This window comes from Oncorhynchus clarkii, chromosome 30, assembly GCF_045791955.1.
Source record: "Oncorhynchus clarkii lewisi isolate Uvic-CL-2024 chromosome 30, UVic_Ocla_1.0, whole genome shotgun sequence".
Taxonomy (NCBI): domain Eukaryota; kingdom Metazoa; phylum Chordata; class Actinopteri; order Salmoniformes; family Salmonidae; genus Oncorhynchus; species Oncorhynchus clarkii.
The window spans coordinates 35,810,125-35,826,657 of record NC_092176.1 but is presented as its reverse complement, the minus strand read 5'-3'; the positions used below and the strand labels follow the sequence as shown (position 1 = coordinate 35,826,657).

The following is a 16,533-nucleotide window of genomic DNA, read 5'->3' as shown; positions in this document are numbered from 1 at the left end:
GGATTGGAGAAGTGGGTTATCCACACATCTCTGTTTTGGATAGATAACTCTCTCTGTGTTGTTGTTTGTTACAGAGCTAAAGGGATTGGAGAAGTGGTTTATCCACACATCTCTGTTTTGGATAGATAACTCTCTGTGTTGTTGTTTGTTACAGAGCTAAAGGGATTGGAGAAGTGGGTTATCCACACATCTCTGTTTTGGATAGATAACTCTCTCTGTGTTGTTGTTTGTTACAGAGCTAAAGGGATTGGAGAAGTGGGTTATCCACACATCTCTGTTTTGGATAGATAACTCTCTCTGTGTTGTTGTTTGTTACAGAGCTAAAGGGATTGGAGAAGTGGTTTATCCACACATCTCTGTTTTGGATAGATAACTCTCTCTGTGTTGTTGTTTGTTACAGAGCTAAAGGGATTGGAGAAGTGGTTTATCCACACATCTCTGTTTTGGATAGATAACTCTCTCTGTGTTGTTGTTTGTTACAGAGCTAAAGGGATTGGAGAAGTGGGTTATCCACACATCTCTGTTTTGGATAGATAACTCTCTCTGTGTTGTTGTTTGTTACAGAGCTAAAGGGATTGGAGAAGTGGGTTATCCACACATCTCTGTTTTGGATAGATAACTCTCTCTGTGTTGTTGTTTGTTACAGAGCTAAAGGGATTGGAGAAGTGGGTTATCCACACATCTCTGTTTTGGATAGATAATCCACACATCTCTGTTTTGGATAGATAACTCTCTCTGTGTTGTTCTTTGTTACAGAGCTAAAGGGATTGGAGAAGTGGGTTATCCACACATCTCTGTTTTGGATAGATAACTCTCTCTGTGTTGTTCTTTGTTACAGAGCTAAAGGGATTGGAGAAGTGGGTTATCCACACATCTCTCTGTTATCCACACATCTCTGTTTTGGATAGATAACTCTCTGTGTTGTTGTTTGTTACAGAGCTAAAGGGATTGGAGAAGTGGGTTATCCACACATCTCTGTTTTGGATAGATAACTCTCTCTGTGTTGTTGTTTGTTACAGAGCTAAAGGGATTGGAGAAGTGGGTTATCCACACATCTCTGTTTTGGATAGATAACTCTCTCTGTGTTGTTGTTTGTTAAGTGTGTTCTAATTTTCCCAGAAGTGGTTAGATTCTATGGATTCTTCAGTTACATTGAGCTGATTGCTGACGTGCTGTTCCTTCTTTTTCCGTAGTGTATTTCTGTATTGTTTTAGTGATTCACCATAGTGAAGGCGCAGACTTAGATTTTCTGTGTCTCTATGCTTTTGGTTGGACAGGTTTCTCAATTTATTTCTTAGGTTTTTGCATTCTTCATCAAACCATTTCTCATTGTTGTTCATTTTCTTCGGTTGTCTGCTTGAAAATTTTAGATTTTATAGGGAAGCTTTAGGTTAAATATACTGTTTAGGTTTTCTACTGCCAAGTTTACACCTTCACTATTACAGTGGAACATTTTGTCCAGGAATTTGTCTGAAATGGATTGAATTTGTTGTTGCCTAATTGTTTTTTGGTAGGTTTCTACACTACTTTTCTTCCATCTATAGTGTTTCTTAATATTATTCAGTTCCTTTGGCTTTGATGCCTCATGATTGAGTATGTCTCTGTTCAAGTAGACTGTGATTTTGCTGTGATCTGATAGGGGTGTCAGTGGGATGACTGTGAACGCTCTAAGACTCTGGGTTGAGGTCAGTGATAAAGTAATGTACAGTACTACTACCAAGAGATGAGCTGTAGATATACCTACCGTAAGAGTCTCCTCGAAGCCTACCATTGACTATGCACAGACCCAGTGTGTGACAGGAGTTGTGACCTGTTTTTGTTGGTTGTTTTGTCATAGTTGTGTCTTGGGGGGCATATTTGTGAGGGAATGTTGTCACCTCCAGGTAGGTGTTTGTCCCCTTGTCCCCCTGTGTGCTGAGGGTGACATTCACCACAGACTAGGACTATGCCCCAAGGCCTGGAAATGGTTGATCTTCCCCTCTAGGATGGAGAAGCTGCCATGGTTAAAGTATGGGAATTCTATTGGGGGGGATATAGGTAGCAAACATGAGGAGATAATTTCCTTATTAATTTCAAGCCAGATGTCAAATGTTTCTGTTCTAACTAATTTAATAGAGGGGATTAGTTCTGATCTATAACAAATTAGCATACCCCTTGAGTCCCTTCCCTGTTTCACACCAGGTAGTTTGATGGTTTCTTGGTTCCTGCTCTTTAGGCCAAATGCAGATGACCTCTGACCTTGTATATTCCAGGATGAGATAGTAAATGCTTTGTGTTCCATAGTGTCTAGTGTTGTTTTCCTGTGGATTGGACCATTACGGTAGGTGTGAGCAGAGCATGTTGAGCATCAAATTACATACCACTTAGGTCGCAGGATGGACCTTGAGCGGGTGTATTAGTGGGGGTTGGGCCGGTGTATTAGTTGGGGTTGGGCCATGTTGAGGCCCTTGCTGCAGAGGCAGGGTGCATGGGGAGGGGGGGGGGGGGGGGCATAAGACTGATCTGGGGAGGCTTATATTGGGTGTGGCTAGGGTTTGTTTGGGGAGGCGTCGACTCTCTCAATTCAATTTAAATTCAATTAATTTCTCTCTCTCTCTCTCTCTCTCTCTCTCTCTCTCTCTCTCTCTCTCTCTCTCTCTCTCTCACACTCTCTCTCTGTGCACTCCACTCTGTCTCTTTCGCTCTGTCTCTGTTTCTCTCTCTCTCTATCTCACACTCAGGCTTCAGGGAGAATGATGATATGACGTCTCAGGATATTTGACGTGAAGTTATTTGAGTTTGCCGTTTTCAAAGTACAAAATGAGGGGGGGGGGGGGGGGGACTCTGGATAACCCTAGCCATGTTATACTGTATCTTTCAACTGATGGCTATACATCATCAACAGTTTTATAACTGTAGTTGTATAAGAAGTTGTATTATAAGAGCTTTTTAACGTTTGGACCTACCCATTCAAGAGTTTTTCTTATTTTTTACTATTTTGTACAGTTTTCTGCATTGTAGAATGTGGTAACCAAAAACGTGTTAATCAAGTCAAAATATTTTTTATATTTTAGATTCTTCAAAGTAGCCACCCTTTGCCTTGATGACAACACTGCAAATCAACCATTCCAGTGTTTTACTTGCTATATTGTATTTACTTCGCCACCATGGCCTTTTTTTTGCCTTTACCTCCTTTATCTCACCTCATTTGCTCACATTGTTTATAGACTTACTTTTCTACTGTATTATTGACTGTATGTTTGTTTTACTCCATGTGTAACTCTGTGTTGTTGTATGTGTCGAACTGCTACCTGGTTAAATAAAGGTGAAATAAATAAATACAAATCTCATCCCAAACCATCTAAATTGGGTTGAGGTCGGGTGATTGTGGAGGCCAGGTCATCTGATGCAGCACTCCATCACCATCCTTATTGGTCAAATAGCCCTTACACAACCTGGAGGTGTGTTTTGGGTCATTGTCCTGTTGAAAAACAAACGATAGTCCCAAACCAGATGGGATGGCGTATCACTGCAGAATGCTGTGGTAGCCATGTTGGTTAAGTGTGTCTTGAATGCTAAATAAATCACTGACAGTGTCACCAGCAAAGCACCATCACACCTTCTCCTCCATGCTTCACGGTGGGAACCACAAATGCGGAGATCATCCGTTCACCTACTCTGTGTCTCACAAAGATATGGCGATTGGAACCAAAAATCTCACATTTGGATTCATCAGACCAAAGGACAGATTTACACCGGTCTAATGTCCATTGGCCCAAGCAAGTCTCTTCTTATTGGTGTATTTTAGTTGTAGTTTCTATGCAGCAATTTGACCATGAAGGCCTGTCTCCTCTGAACAGTTGATGTTGAGATGTGTATTTTACTTGAACTCTGTGTATAATCGAAGAATAAAGCTTTATAACTGTAGTTTATAACTGTTTAATTACAGATTAACTGTTTCTCTGTGCGTAAGAGCTTTAGAATTGTATAATATCAGTTTATAACTGTTTAATAAGAGTAATTTTGTATTTCTGTGTGTCTCAGAGTGAAGCAGAAGAAGTCCAAGCCTCAGCACCTGAAGATCAACAGCAGTATGGGGAGCTGTGAGAACCTGCCTACCCAGCGTTCACCCCTACACTCCTCTGACCATCGCTCCCTCCGTTCCTTTTTCTTCCCCACCTTCATGCCCTCCACTCCCCCTGTCTACTCCGATGCAAGTAAGTACCCTTTTTATAACACTAAGCCTTATAGTACTCGTTAGTCTAGGAGTGTTCAATTCTATCTGAAAATGGCCGATGTGGGTGCAGGAGTAACTCACCTGATTCAACTAATTAAATCTTGATTGAAGATTGTCATTGCTTGGCTAGTTGAATCAGGGGTGTTATCTAGTGTGCAGTGGTTTAAAGTACTTAAGTAAAAATACTTGAAAGTACTACTTAAGACGTTTTTTTGTGTATCTGTACTCCTAACTTTACTATGTATATTTTTGACAACTTTTACTTTTACTTCACTACAGTCCTAAAGAAAAGTATATACTTTTAACTCCATACATTTTCCCTGACACCCACAAAAGTACTCTTTACATTTTGAATGCTTAGCAGGACAGGAAAATTAACAAATTCACACACTTATCAAAAGAACTGGTCATCCCTACTGCCCCTGATCTGGCGGACTCACTAAACACACATGCTTCGTTTGTAAATGATGTCTGAGTATTGGAGTGCGCCCCTGGCTATCCATAAAATTAAAATAAACAGGAAAATGATGCCTTCTGATTTATACTTTTACTTTTGATACTTAAGTACATTTCAAATCAAATACTTTTAGAGTTTTACTCAAGTAGTATTTTACTGGGTGACTTTTACTTTTTCTTGAGTCATTTTCTATGAAGGTATCTTTACTTTTACTCGAGTATGACAATTGGGTACTTTCTTCACCACTACTAGTGTGTTACATAATTGTTGATTGTCCACTGTCTATCTACAGGTCTTTCTCTAGTAATTACTTTATGGGAGCATCACGTTTTAGGGAAGAACCAGATGCAGACAGTGTCGAAGTAACAAGATTGTATTACTAGAACAGGGGGCAGGCAAAATGACAGGTCAAGGGCAGGCAGAGGTCAGTAATCCAGATCAGAGTCCATAAGGTACAGAACGACAGGCTCAGGGTCAGGGCAGGCAGAGGTCAGTAATCCAGATCAGAGTCTATATAAGGTACAGAAATACAGGCTCAGGGTCAGGGCAGACAGAGGTCAGTAATCGAGATCAGAGTCCATAACGTACAGAACGACAGGCAGTCTCGGGGTCAGGGCAGGCAGAGGTCAATAATCCAGGTTGGTGTGACAAGGTACAGAACGGCAGAACGGCAGGCAGATTGGTGAAAACTGGGAAAACTAGAAAACAAGAACTAGAAAGAGACAGGAGCAAGGGAAAAAATGCTGGTAGGCTTGACAAACAAAACAAACTGGCAACAGACAAACAGAGAACACAGGTATAAATACAGTGGGGATAATGGGGAAGATGGGCGACACCTGGAGGGGTGTGGAGACAAGCAAGCACAAAGACAGGCGAAACAGATCAGGGAGTTTAGGGAGTTTAGCCATACTTAAACACATAACAAGCATAACAATCGGTCCTGAACGAGAGAGCGAGACGGGGACGATGTGAGGAGACTGAGAATGACGGAAGGAGGCAGGGACAGGGATGTCAGGGAATGAAATATGGCCGTCGATAGGGGATCTGAATGGGTCTAGACTCTGACTAATAGTCCTTAATTCATTGTTTGGGGTTTTAGGCTGGGTTTCTGTATAGCACTTTGTGACATCGGCTGATGTAAAAAAGGCTTTATAAATACATTTGATTGATTGTCAGGTATTACCATGGAAGTCTGGATTCACGTTGTGGACTCGAGGGTATACGAGAAGCAGCAGGAAGTTGTTCTTTACACATCCGTACACAGACTCCTACATAGGCTATACATACACAAAACAAAGATAATGCATTATGGTTATCGCTCAAGATGAGGCGTCTACTTCAATTAATCTCCCGCAACATAAAATGGGATGAATGACATGCCTGTTTGTGTGTTTTTGTAGGGAGTGAAAGAGGGAGAGAAAAGGGGGAGAGAGAGAGAGAGAGTCAGACAAACAGGGAGAGAGTTTAGGATAGAGAGAGAAAGAATGAGAGAGCATGAGAGAGAAGGAGTCAGATAGACGGACAGAGAGAGAGAGTTTAGGATAGAGAGAGAAAGAACGAGAGAGCAGGAGAGAGAGAGAGAGAGAGTCAGACAGACGGACAGACAGAGAGTTTAGGATAGAGAGAGATAGAACGAGAGAGCAGGAGAGAGAGAGAGAGAGTCAGACAGACGGACAGACAGAGAGTTTAGGATAGAGAGAGATAGAACGAGAGCAGGAGAGAGAGAGAGAGAGAGAGAGAGAGAGAGAGAGAGAGAGAGTCAGACAGACGGACAGACAGAGAGTTTAGGTTAGAGAGAGATAGAACGTGACAGTGATGATAGTTCTCCCTGCTGCATGATGGAATATGATAAGCTTCTTGTTAAGTCATGTTTAATACGACACCAGTTGCTAAAAGTCAAGTGCTCCTGGTAATCCAATATCTCCCTCAGTAATTACTGTCTTTGTAATTGAATGTAATTTAAATGTCACGTAAGTACAAATAAGTATAATTATTGTCTCTTGTTCTTTATGTCAGTGTTAGGGGCTCGAGCCTCTAGATATTCAGGACTATAAACTAAGTGTGTTTAATTCCAGTGTTTGAGGGCCACTGATGGTTCAGCTTTTTCTTGCCGTCAGTGACTAGACTACTGATGTGTCTATTCTCTGTCCAGTGAGACTAATTGACCAAGTGATTACCAGGGATAAGATAGAACGAAAGAGGTTGACTTTAACATCAGATCTAGAATCATATAACCTTACCTATATCTGACCCAGAACCAGAGGTTAAGGTCAAAGTCCACCCACTCCAGAACAACTGACATGGCCCTCTACCCACTAGAACAACTGACATGGCCTGGCACTCCACCCACTAGAACAACTGACATGGCCTGGCCCTCCACCCACTACAACAACTGACATGGCCTGGCCTTCCACCCACTAGAACAACTGACATGTATTGGCCCTCCATCCACTAGAACAACTGACATGGCCTGGCAATCCACCCACTAGAACAACTGACATGGCCTGGCCCTCCACCCACTAGAACAACTGACATGGCCCTCCACCCACTAGAACAACTGACATGGCCTGGCCCTCCACCCACTAGAACAACTGACATGGCCTGGCACTCCACCCACTAGAACAACTGACATGGCCCTCCACCCACTAGAACAACTGACATGGCCTGGCCCTCCACCCACTAGAACAACCGACACTAGAACAACCGACATGGCCTGGCCCTCCACCCACTAGAACAACCGACATGGCCTGGCCCTCCACCCACTAGAACAACCGACATGGCCTGGCCCTCCACTCATTATCTTCCTGTGGCTCTGACAAAGACATTAGAGATTAAGACAATTGCCTATCTAAGGCAGTTATTCATAGTAAGTGGCGGCATCCCTAATGCTTTTATCTGTCTGCTTAGCCTCCCCCTGGGGTCCCAGTGCGGCTCATAGCAGCACAGAGCCACGGAGCAGGCCTGGTGGGTGTTGTCAGTCTGTTAATGGGTCTGCTTGGGGTCCGGAAGGAAAGATAAATATCCAGAATGCTGCCGCAGTTTTATTGAGCACGCTGTGCCGTAAAGTATCTGCTTGGGATCTGCTCAGCACAGCTCATCTGTAAAAGCCCCTTCTGGCACTACAAGAACCAAGCAACTGGCTCTGATATCTGTATCAAAGAGCAAGGACCCCATGAGGACCCATGAGGACCCCTTGATACAAAAATTAGAACCATGTTTCAGGGCGGCTGTATTTTGTGTCTCGTCATGAAGCTTAGAGATTTGAGGTTTCTTTTAGTTTGTCTGATTGAAGTGGTGCCTGCAGGGAGACAGGTTTTGTGTGTCTAGTTGGGAGGCTGCTCCAACCACACCAACACCTGCTGGGCCTAGAGAGCCTGCTGCCAGGTAAACACAGACACCTCAAGGCTCATTTTAACACTGCTGCCAGGAGAACACAGACACCACCGAGCTCAATTTAACACTGCTGCCAGGTAAACACAGACACCTCAAGGCTCATTTTAACACTGCTGCCAGAAGAACACAGACACCACCGAGCTCAATTTAACACTGCTGCCAGGTAAACACAGACACCACCAGGCTACTTTTACTGCTGCCAGCTAAATACAGACACCACCTGGCTCATTTGACCACTGCTGCCAGTTAAACACAGACACCACCTGGCTCATTTGACCAATGCTGCCAGTTAAACACAGACACCACCTGGCTCATTTTACCACTGCCAGTTAAACACAGACACCACCTGGCTCATTTTACCACTGCTGCCAGCTAAACACAGACACCACCTGGCTCATTTTACCACTGCCAGTTAAACACAGACACCACCTGGCTCATTTTACCACTGCTAGTTAAACACAGACACCACCTGGCTCATTTTACCACTGCTGCCAGTTAAACACAGACACCACCTGGCTCATTTTACCACTGCCAGTTAAACACAGACACCACCTGGCTCATTTTACCACTGCCAGTTAAACACAGACACCACCTGGCTCATTTGACCACTGCTGCCAGTTAAACACAGACACCACCTGGCTCATTTTACCACGCTTCCAGCTAAACACAGACACCACCAGGCTCATTTTACCACCGCTGCCAGCTAAACACACCAGGCTCATTTTTACACCACTTCCAGCTAAGCACAGACACCACCAGGCTCATTTTACCACCGCTACCAGCTAAACACACCAGGCTAATTTTTCCACCACTTCCAGCTAAACACAGACACCACCAGGCTCATTTTACCACCACTTCCAGCTAAACACAGACACCACCAGGCTCATTTCCCCACCACTTCCAGCTAAACACAGACACCACCAGGCTCATTTTTCCACCACTTCCAGCTAAACACAGACACCACCAGGCTCATTTTACCACCTCTGCCAGGTAAACAAAACACTGCCTTTATAATTTGACCACCACTTCTAATGCATACTTCTGCTCCCCACATAAACAGTATAATGACTAGGACAGACATTCACTGCCTGAGGTAGTTCTGGTCCAGATCTGTTTGTGTTGTTTTACGTCATTTAGTAGACATACTCTATTCCAGAGCAATTAGAGTTTAGTGACTTGCTCAAGGGCACATTGACAGATGTCTCACCTTGTCAGCTCAGGGATTCAAACCAGCGACCTTTCGGTTTTAATGCTTTTAACCACAGGGCTACCTGCCATATGAGTTGGGAAGACAGCACAAACAGATCTGGGAGCAGGTCTGAGGGGCTTTGGCCCATTTGTAGAAGATAATATGTATTTTCTAGCGTGTTGTTTTTAATGACCATCACCATGATGTGTACAACAGGAAATTCTAGGGCACTTGGTGATAGGTGAGAAGAGGGAGGGGTGTTCTCCTCGTCAAAGATGACATCAAAACAATATTCTGTAGAAAAGGTCATACCCACGCGTTGAATGGTTGTCATGGAAACAGTGCTGGCAACAAGGCTCTTTGTCTCCAGTCGAACGGAGGAGTTTGTTTCACACCGTGGAAATTACAGTTACATTTCACCACTGCTCTTTGCCAACTTCTGCTACTTAGAATACACATGGGGTAGTTGTATTAAAGAAAAATAAACTCATATCATTATTCAAACTTGTTATTGTGTTTCAAATCATCCAGCCCCGTCTTTTAATTATTTTTCCATTTACCTTTATTTAACTAGGCAAGTCAGTTAACCAGGCAAGTCAGTTAACCAGGCAAGTCAGTTAACCAGGCAAGTCAGTTAACCAGGCAAGTCAGTTAACTAGGCAAGTCAGTTAACCAGGCAAGTCAGTTAACCAGGCAAGTCAGTTAAGAACAATTTCTTATTTTCAATTATGACAGCCCAGGAACAGTGTGTTAACTGCCTGTTCAGAGGCAGAACGACAGATTTGTACCTTGTCAGCTCGGGGGTTTGAACTTTCGGTTACTAGTCCCACGCTCTAACCACTAGGCTACCCTGCCACCCCAGTTGGTTTCCACGCATAAGGATAACACTGCTGTAGATGCCTGTGATCAGAAAGGCAGACATGTTTTTTCTACTTTATGGTGTAATATCCTCCATGTCTATGTATCCTCTCTCTCTCCCTGTTGTTTGGCTGTTTGTCATCTTATTAGATTATGACATGAGTGGGGAGGGGGATGGGGGTGGAGGGGTAAGGAGGCTGTGAGTCTATCCAAATTAAAGAGAAAGAATGGGGGACACTGTTGTCTGGCGCCTTTGGGTTACTCTGACATCCGTCTGTGTGTGTGTGTGTCTGTGTGTGTGCACGTGTGCACGTGTGTGTTGGTTTGAGAGGCACACATGTGCAAAGACTCATCAAGTCAGGCCCAAAGATGTCAACCCCATGCGATGTTGCGGTTACGAGGCTGTTAGTGTAAACAGACTAAACAATAATCAGATGATGTCACTTCCCCTTCTCTATCAGATTATCAGGCTGACTGAGTGTAATTTAGCGACGTATTGGACTGTGAACCAGAGACACAGAGACACAGAGTTTGTGTGTGCAACAGAAACTCGGAAATGCAGTGTTTCTGGACCTATGTTAATCAGTCCTATCATCAATCATTCATATCCACTTCAGTGGTGTGCTGTCACACAGTAAACTCCAACATGGCTGCTATAGAATGTTGTAGTGTCATGTTAATGGGGCTCCAACATGGCTGCTATAGAATGTTGTAGTGTCATGTTAATGTGGCTCCAACATGGCTGCTATAGAATGTTGTAGTGTCATGTTAATGAGCTCCAACATGGCTGCTATAGAATGTTGTAGTGTCATGTTAATGAGGCTCCAACATGGCTGCTATAGAATGTTGTAGTGTCATGTTAATGAGGCTCCAACATGGCTGCTATAGAATGTCGTAGTGTCATGTTAATGGGGCTCCAACATGGCTGCTATAGAATGTTGTAGTGTCATGTTAATGGGGCTCCAACATGGCTGCTATAGAATGTTGTAGTGTCATGTTAATGGGGCTCCAACATGGCTGCTATAGAATGTTGTAGTGTCATGTTAATGGGGCTCCAACATGGCTGCTATAGAATGTTGTAGTGTCATGTTAATGGGGCTCCAACATGGCTGATATAGAATGTTGTAGTGTCATGTTAATGTGGCTCCAACATGGCTGATATAGAATGTTGTAGTGTCATGTTAATGAGCTCCAACATGGCTGCTATAGAATGTTGTAGTGTCATGTTAATGGGGCTCCAACATGGCTGATATAGAATGTTGTAGTGTCATGTTAATGAGCTCCAACATGGCTGCTATAGAATGTTGTAGTGTCATGTTAATGGGGCTCCAACATGGCTGCTATAGAATGTTGTAGTGTCATGTTAATGAGGCTCCAACATGGCTGCTATAGAATGTTGTAGTGTCATGTTAATGGGCTTCAACATGGCTGATATAGAATGTTGTAGTGTCATGTTAATGGGGCTCCAACATGGCTGCTATAGAATGTTGTAGTGTCATGTTAATGAGCTCCAACATGGCTGATATAGAATGTTGTAGTGTCATGTTAATGGGGCTCCAACATGGCTGCTATAGAATGTTGTAGTGTCATGTTAATGAGGCTCCAACATGGCTGCTATAGAATGTTGTAGTGTCATGTTAATGAGGCTCCAACATGGCTGCTATAGAATGTTGTAGTGTCATGTTAATGGGGCTCCAACATGGCTGCTATAGAATGTTGTAGTGTCATGTTAATGGGGCTCCAACATGGCTGCTATAGAATGTTGTAGTGTCATGTTAATGAGGCTCCAACATGGCTGCTATAGAATGTTGTAGTGTCATGTTAATGGGGCTCCAACATGGCTGCTATAGAATGTTGTAGTGTCATGTTAATGGGGCTCCAACATGGCTGCTATAGAATGTTGTAGTGTCATGTTAATGGGGCTCCAACATGGCTGCTATAGAATGTTGTAGTGTCATGTTAATGGGGCTCCAACATGGCTGATATAGAATGTTGTAGTGTCATGTTAATGGGGCTCCAACATGGCTGCTATAGAATGTTGTAGTGTCATGTTAATGGGGCTCCAACATGGCTGCTATAGAATGTTGTAGTGTCATGTTAATGAGGCTCCAACATGGCTGATATAGAATGTTGTAGTGTCATGTTAATGGGGCTCCAACATGGCTGCTATAGAATGTTGTAGTGTCATGTTAATGAGGCTCCAACATGGCTGCTATAGAATGTTGTAGTGTCATGTTAATGAGGCTCCAACATGGCTGCTATAGAATGTTGTAGTGTCATGTTAATGAGCTCCAACATGGCTGCTATAGAATGTTGTAGTGTCATGTTAATGAGCTCCAACATGGCTGCTATAGAATGTTGTAGTGTCATGTTAATGAGGCTCCAACATGGCTGCTATAGAATGTTGTAGTGTCATGTTAATGGGGCTCCAACATGGCTGCTATAGAATGTTGTAGTGTCATGTTAATGAGGCTCCAACATGGCTGCTATAGAATGTTGTAGTGTCATGTTAATGAGCTCCAACATGGCTGCTATAGAATGTTGTAGTGTCATGTTAATGAGGCTCCAACATGGCTGCTATAGAATGTTGTAGTGTCATGTTAATGTGGCTCCAACATGGCTGCTATAGAATGTTGTAGTGTCATGTTAATGAGCTCCAACATGGCTGCTATAGAATGTTGTAGTGTCATGTTAATGAGCTCCAACATGGCTGCTATAGAATGTTGTAGTGTCATGTTAATGAGGCTCCAACATGGCTGCTATAGAATGTTGTAGTGTCATGCTAATGTGGCTCCAACATGGCTGCTAAAGAATGTTGTAGTGTCATGTTAATCAGCTCCAACATGGCTGATATAGAATGTTGTAGTGTCATGTTAATGAGGCTCCAACATGGCTGCTATAGAATGTTGTAGTGTCATGTTAATGAGGCTCCAACATGGCTGCTATAGAATGTTGTAGTGTCATGTTAATGAGGCTCCAACATGGCTGCTATAGAATGTTGTAGTGTCATGTTAATGGGGCTCCAACATGGCTGATATAGAATGTTGTAGTGTCATGTTAATGGGGCTCCAACATGGCTGCTATAGAATGTTGTAGTGTCATGTTAATGAGGCTCCAACATGGCTGCTATAGAATGTTGTAGTGTCATGTTAATGAGCTCCAACATGGCTGCTATAGAATGTTGTAGTGTCATGTTAATGAGGCTCCAACATGGCTGCTATAGAATGTTGTAGTGTCATGTTAATGGGGCTCCAACATGGCTGCTATAGAATGTTGTAGTGTCATGTTAATGGGGCTCCAACATGGCTGCTATAGAATGTTGTAGTATCATGTTAATGGGGCTCCAAATATGGCTGCTGTAGAATGTTGTAGTGTCATGTTAATTAGCTCCAACATGGCTGCTATAGAATGTTGTAGTGTCCTGTACATGCATCATAATGCTCATTCTAGACATTCACTTTTGTGGTATTTTCTTAATACCCTATGTGATTTTATTGGGGATCTGACATGATCCAGCTCTCTAAACACATGGCTCTGTTAACGACAGGTCAGGTCAGGGTCATATTATTGAAAGTGAAACAGAATGGAGAATAGATTTGCACAGAACATTTTCACACATGCACACACACACACGCACGCATGCACACACACAGACATGCACACAAACACAGACACACACACGCATGCACACGCCCGCACGCACGCACGCACACACACACACACACACACACACACACACACACACACACACACACACACACACACACACACACACACACACACACACACACACACACACACACACACACAGGCTGGGTCAGAAACAGTGTATACATTAAGAGTAGGTTCACCCTTCAACTGCTTAGTGTAAAAAACTAAATCTCATGTTTGGTAAACATGGACTATATGAACAGAATGACTAAATCTCTTTCATTGTTAAGGCGAGTAGGGCTCAGGCTGGAAATATCAAACATGAAAAACACAATTCTACACACTAGGGACGCGTTACTGTTACTAGCCAACCTTAAGAACTGTTACACAGTGATGAAGTAGGTCCAAAAAGATTACTTCATTTTTCCAAATGTTCAAATTATTTTATCTTGACAGGGAATACCTATGCGAGAATGCTGTTCATCGACTACAGCTCAGGATTTAACTTGTGTCTCGACCCCGCCCTGTGCAACTGGGTACGGAACTTCCTGACGGGCCGCCCCCAGGTGGTGAGGGTAGGTAACAACATCTCCACCCCGCTGATCCTCAACACTGGGGCCCAACAAGGGTGCGTTCTGAGCCCTCTCCTGTACTCCCCCCGTTCACCCACGACTGCGTGGCCATGCACGCCTCCAACTCAATCATCAAGTTTGCGGACGACACTACAGTGGTAGGTTTGATTACCAACAACGACGAGACGGACTACAGGGAGGAGGTGAGGGCCCTCGGAGTGTGATGTCAAGAAAATAACCTCACACTCAATGTCAACAAAACAAAGGAGATGATTGTGGACTTCAGGAAACAGCAGAGGGAGCACCCCCCTATCCACATCAATGGGATAGTAGTGGAGAGGGTAATAAGTTTTAAGTTCCTCGGCGTACACATCACAGACAAACTGAATTGGTCCACCCACACAGACAGCATCGTGAAGAAGGCGCAGCAGCGCCTCTTCAACCTCAGGAGGCTGAAGAAATTCGGCTTGTCACCAAAAGCACTCACAAACTTCTACAGATGCACAATCGAGAGCATCCTGTCGGGCTGTATCACCGCCTGGTACGGCAACTGCTCCGCCCACAACCGTAAGGCTCTCCAGAGGGTAGTGAGGTCTGCACAACGCATCACCGGGGGCAAACTACCTGCCCTCCAGGACACCTACACCACCCGATGTCACAGGAAGGCCATAAAGATCATCAAGGACAACAACTACCCGAGCCACTGCCTATTCACCCCGCTATCATCCAGAAGGCGAGGTCAGTACAGGTGCATCAAAGCTGGGACCGAGAGACTGAAAAACAGCTTCTATCACAAGGCCATCAGACTGTTAAACAGCCACCACTAACATTGAGTGGCTGCTGCCAACACACTGACTCAACTCCAGCCACTTTAATAATGGGAATAGATGGGAATTGATGTAAAATATATCACTAGTCACTTTAAACAATGCTACTTAATATAATGTTTACATACCCTACATTATTCATCTCATATGTATATGTATATACTGTACTCAATACCATCTACTGCATCTTTATGTAATACATGTATCACTAGCCACTTTAAAATATGCCACTTTGTTTACATACCCTACATTACTCATCTCATATGTATATACTGTACTCGATACCATCTACTGCATCTTGCCTATGCTGTTCTGTACCATCACTCATTCATATCTTTATGTACATATTCTTTATCCCTTTACACTTGTGTGTATAAGGTAGTAGTTTTGGAATTGTTAGGTTAGATTACTCGTTGGTTATTACTGCATTGTCGGAACTAGAAGCACAAGCATTTCGCTACACTCGCATTAACATCTGCTAACCATGTGAATGTGACAAATAAATTTGATTTGATTTTATTGGACAATACACAAACATTTCGGTTGAAATTATTTTTCAGTGTGAATAATTATCTTACAAATACTGTATCTCTTCCATCTGGATTCAATCGATGGAGATATTTTCAAAATAGCTGAGGTTCCTTCCTTACTGCTCATTGTTCTATCACTCCTACACGTAACATAAAGTGGTACCCCCTCCTCTTCCACCTCGTCTTCCACCTCGTCCTCCTCCTCTTCTTCCTCTTTCTGCTATTCCTCGTCCTTCTTCAGACCTTGTTTTTGAGTGGTGAAACTGAAGACATCTCTGTTTTCATACTGAGAAATGAGAAGAATTGGGAGTGCTCTTTCTCTCTCTCTCTCTCTCTCCCTCCCTCTCCAATTAAATTCAAAAGGCTTTATTGGCATGGAAACGTGTTTACATTCCCAAAGCAAGTGACATAGCCTTTATTGTCTCTCTCTCTTCCTCTCTCAGTATCTCTCTCTCTCTTCCTTTCTCAGTATCTCTCTCTCTCTCTCTCTCTCTCTCTTCCTTTCTCAGTATCTCTCTCTCTTCCTCTCTCAGTATCTCTCTCTCTCTTCCTCTCTCTGTCTCTCTCTTCCTTTCTCAGTATCTCTCTCTCTCTTCCTTTCTCAGTATCTCTCTCTCTCTTCCTTTCTCAGTATCTCTCTCTCTCTTCCTTTCTCAGTATCTCTCTCTCTCTTCCTCTCTCTGTATCTCTCTCTTCCTCTCTCAGTATCTCTCTCTTCCTCTCTCAGTATCTCTCTCTTTCTTCCTCTCTCAGTATCTCTCTCTCTCTTCCTCTCTCATTATCTCTCTCTCTTCCTCTCTCAGTATCTTTCTCTCTCTCTCTTCCTCTCTCAGTATCTCT

At 43.3% G+C, this 16,533-nt stretch overlaps 1 protein-coding gene across 1 annotated transcript in view; it reads left to right on the top strand.

Moving 5' to 3' along the window:
- The window catches only part of LOC139390058 (kinase suppressor of Ras 2-like), a 113,561-nt gene that overhangs the window by 58,145 nt on the left and 38,883 nt on the right, over positions 1-16,533 (top strand). Inside the window, exon 6 of the mRNA XM_071137172.1 lies at positions 4,024-4,196. Within this exon, the coding sequence (XP_070993273.1) occupies positions 4,024-4,196 (173 nt within the window). The remainder of the gene's footprint in view (positions 1-4,023; positions 4,197-16,533) is intronic.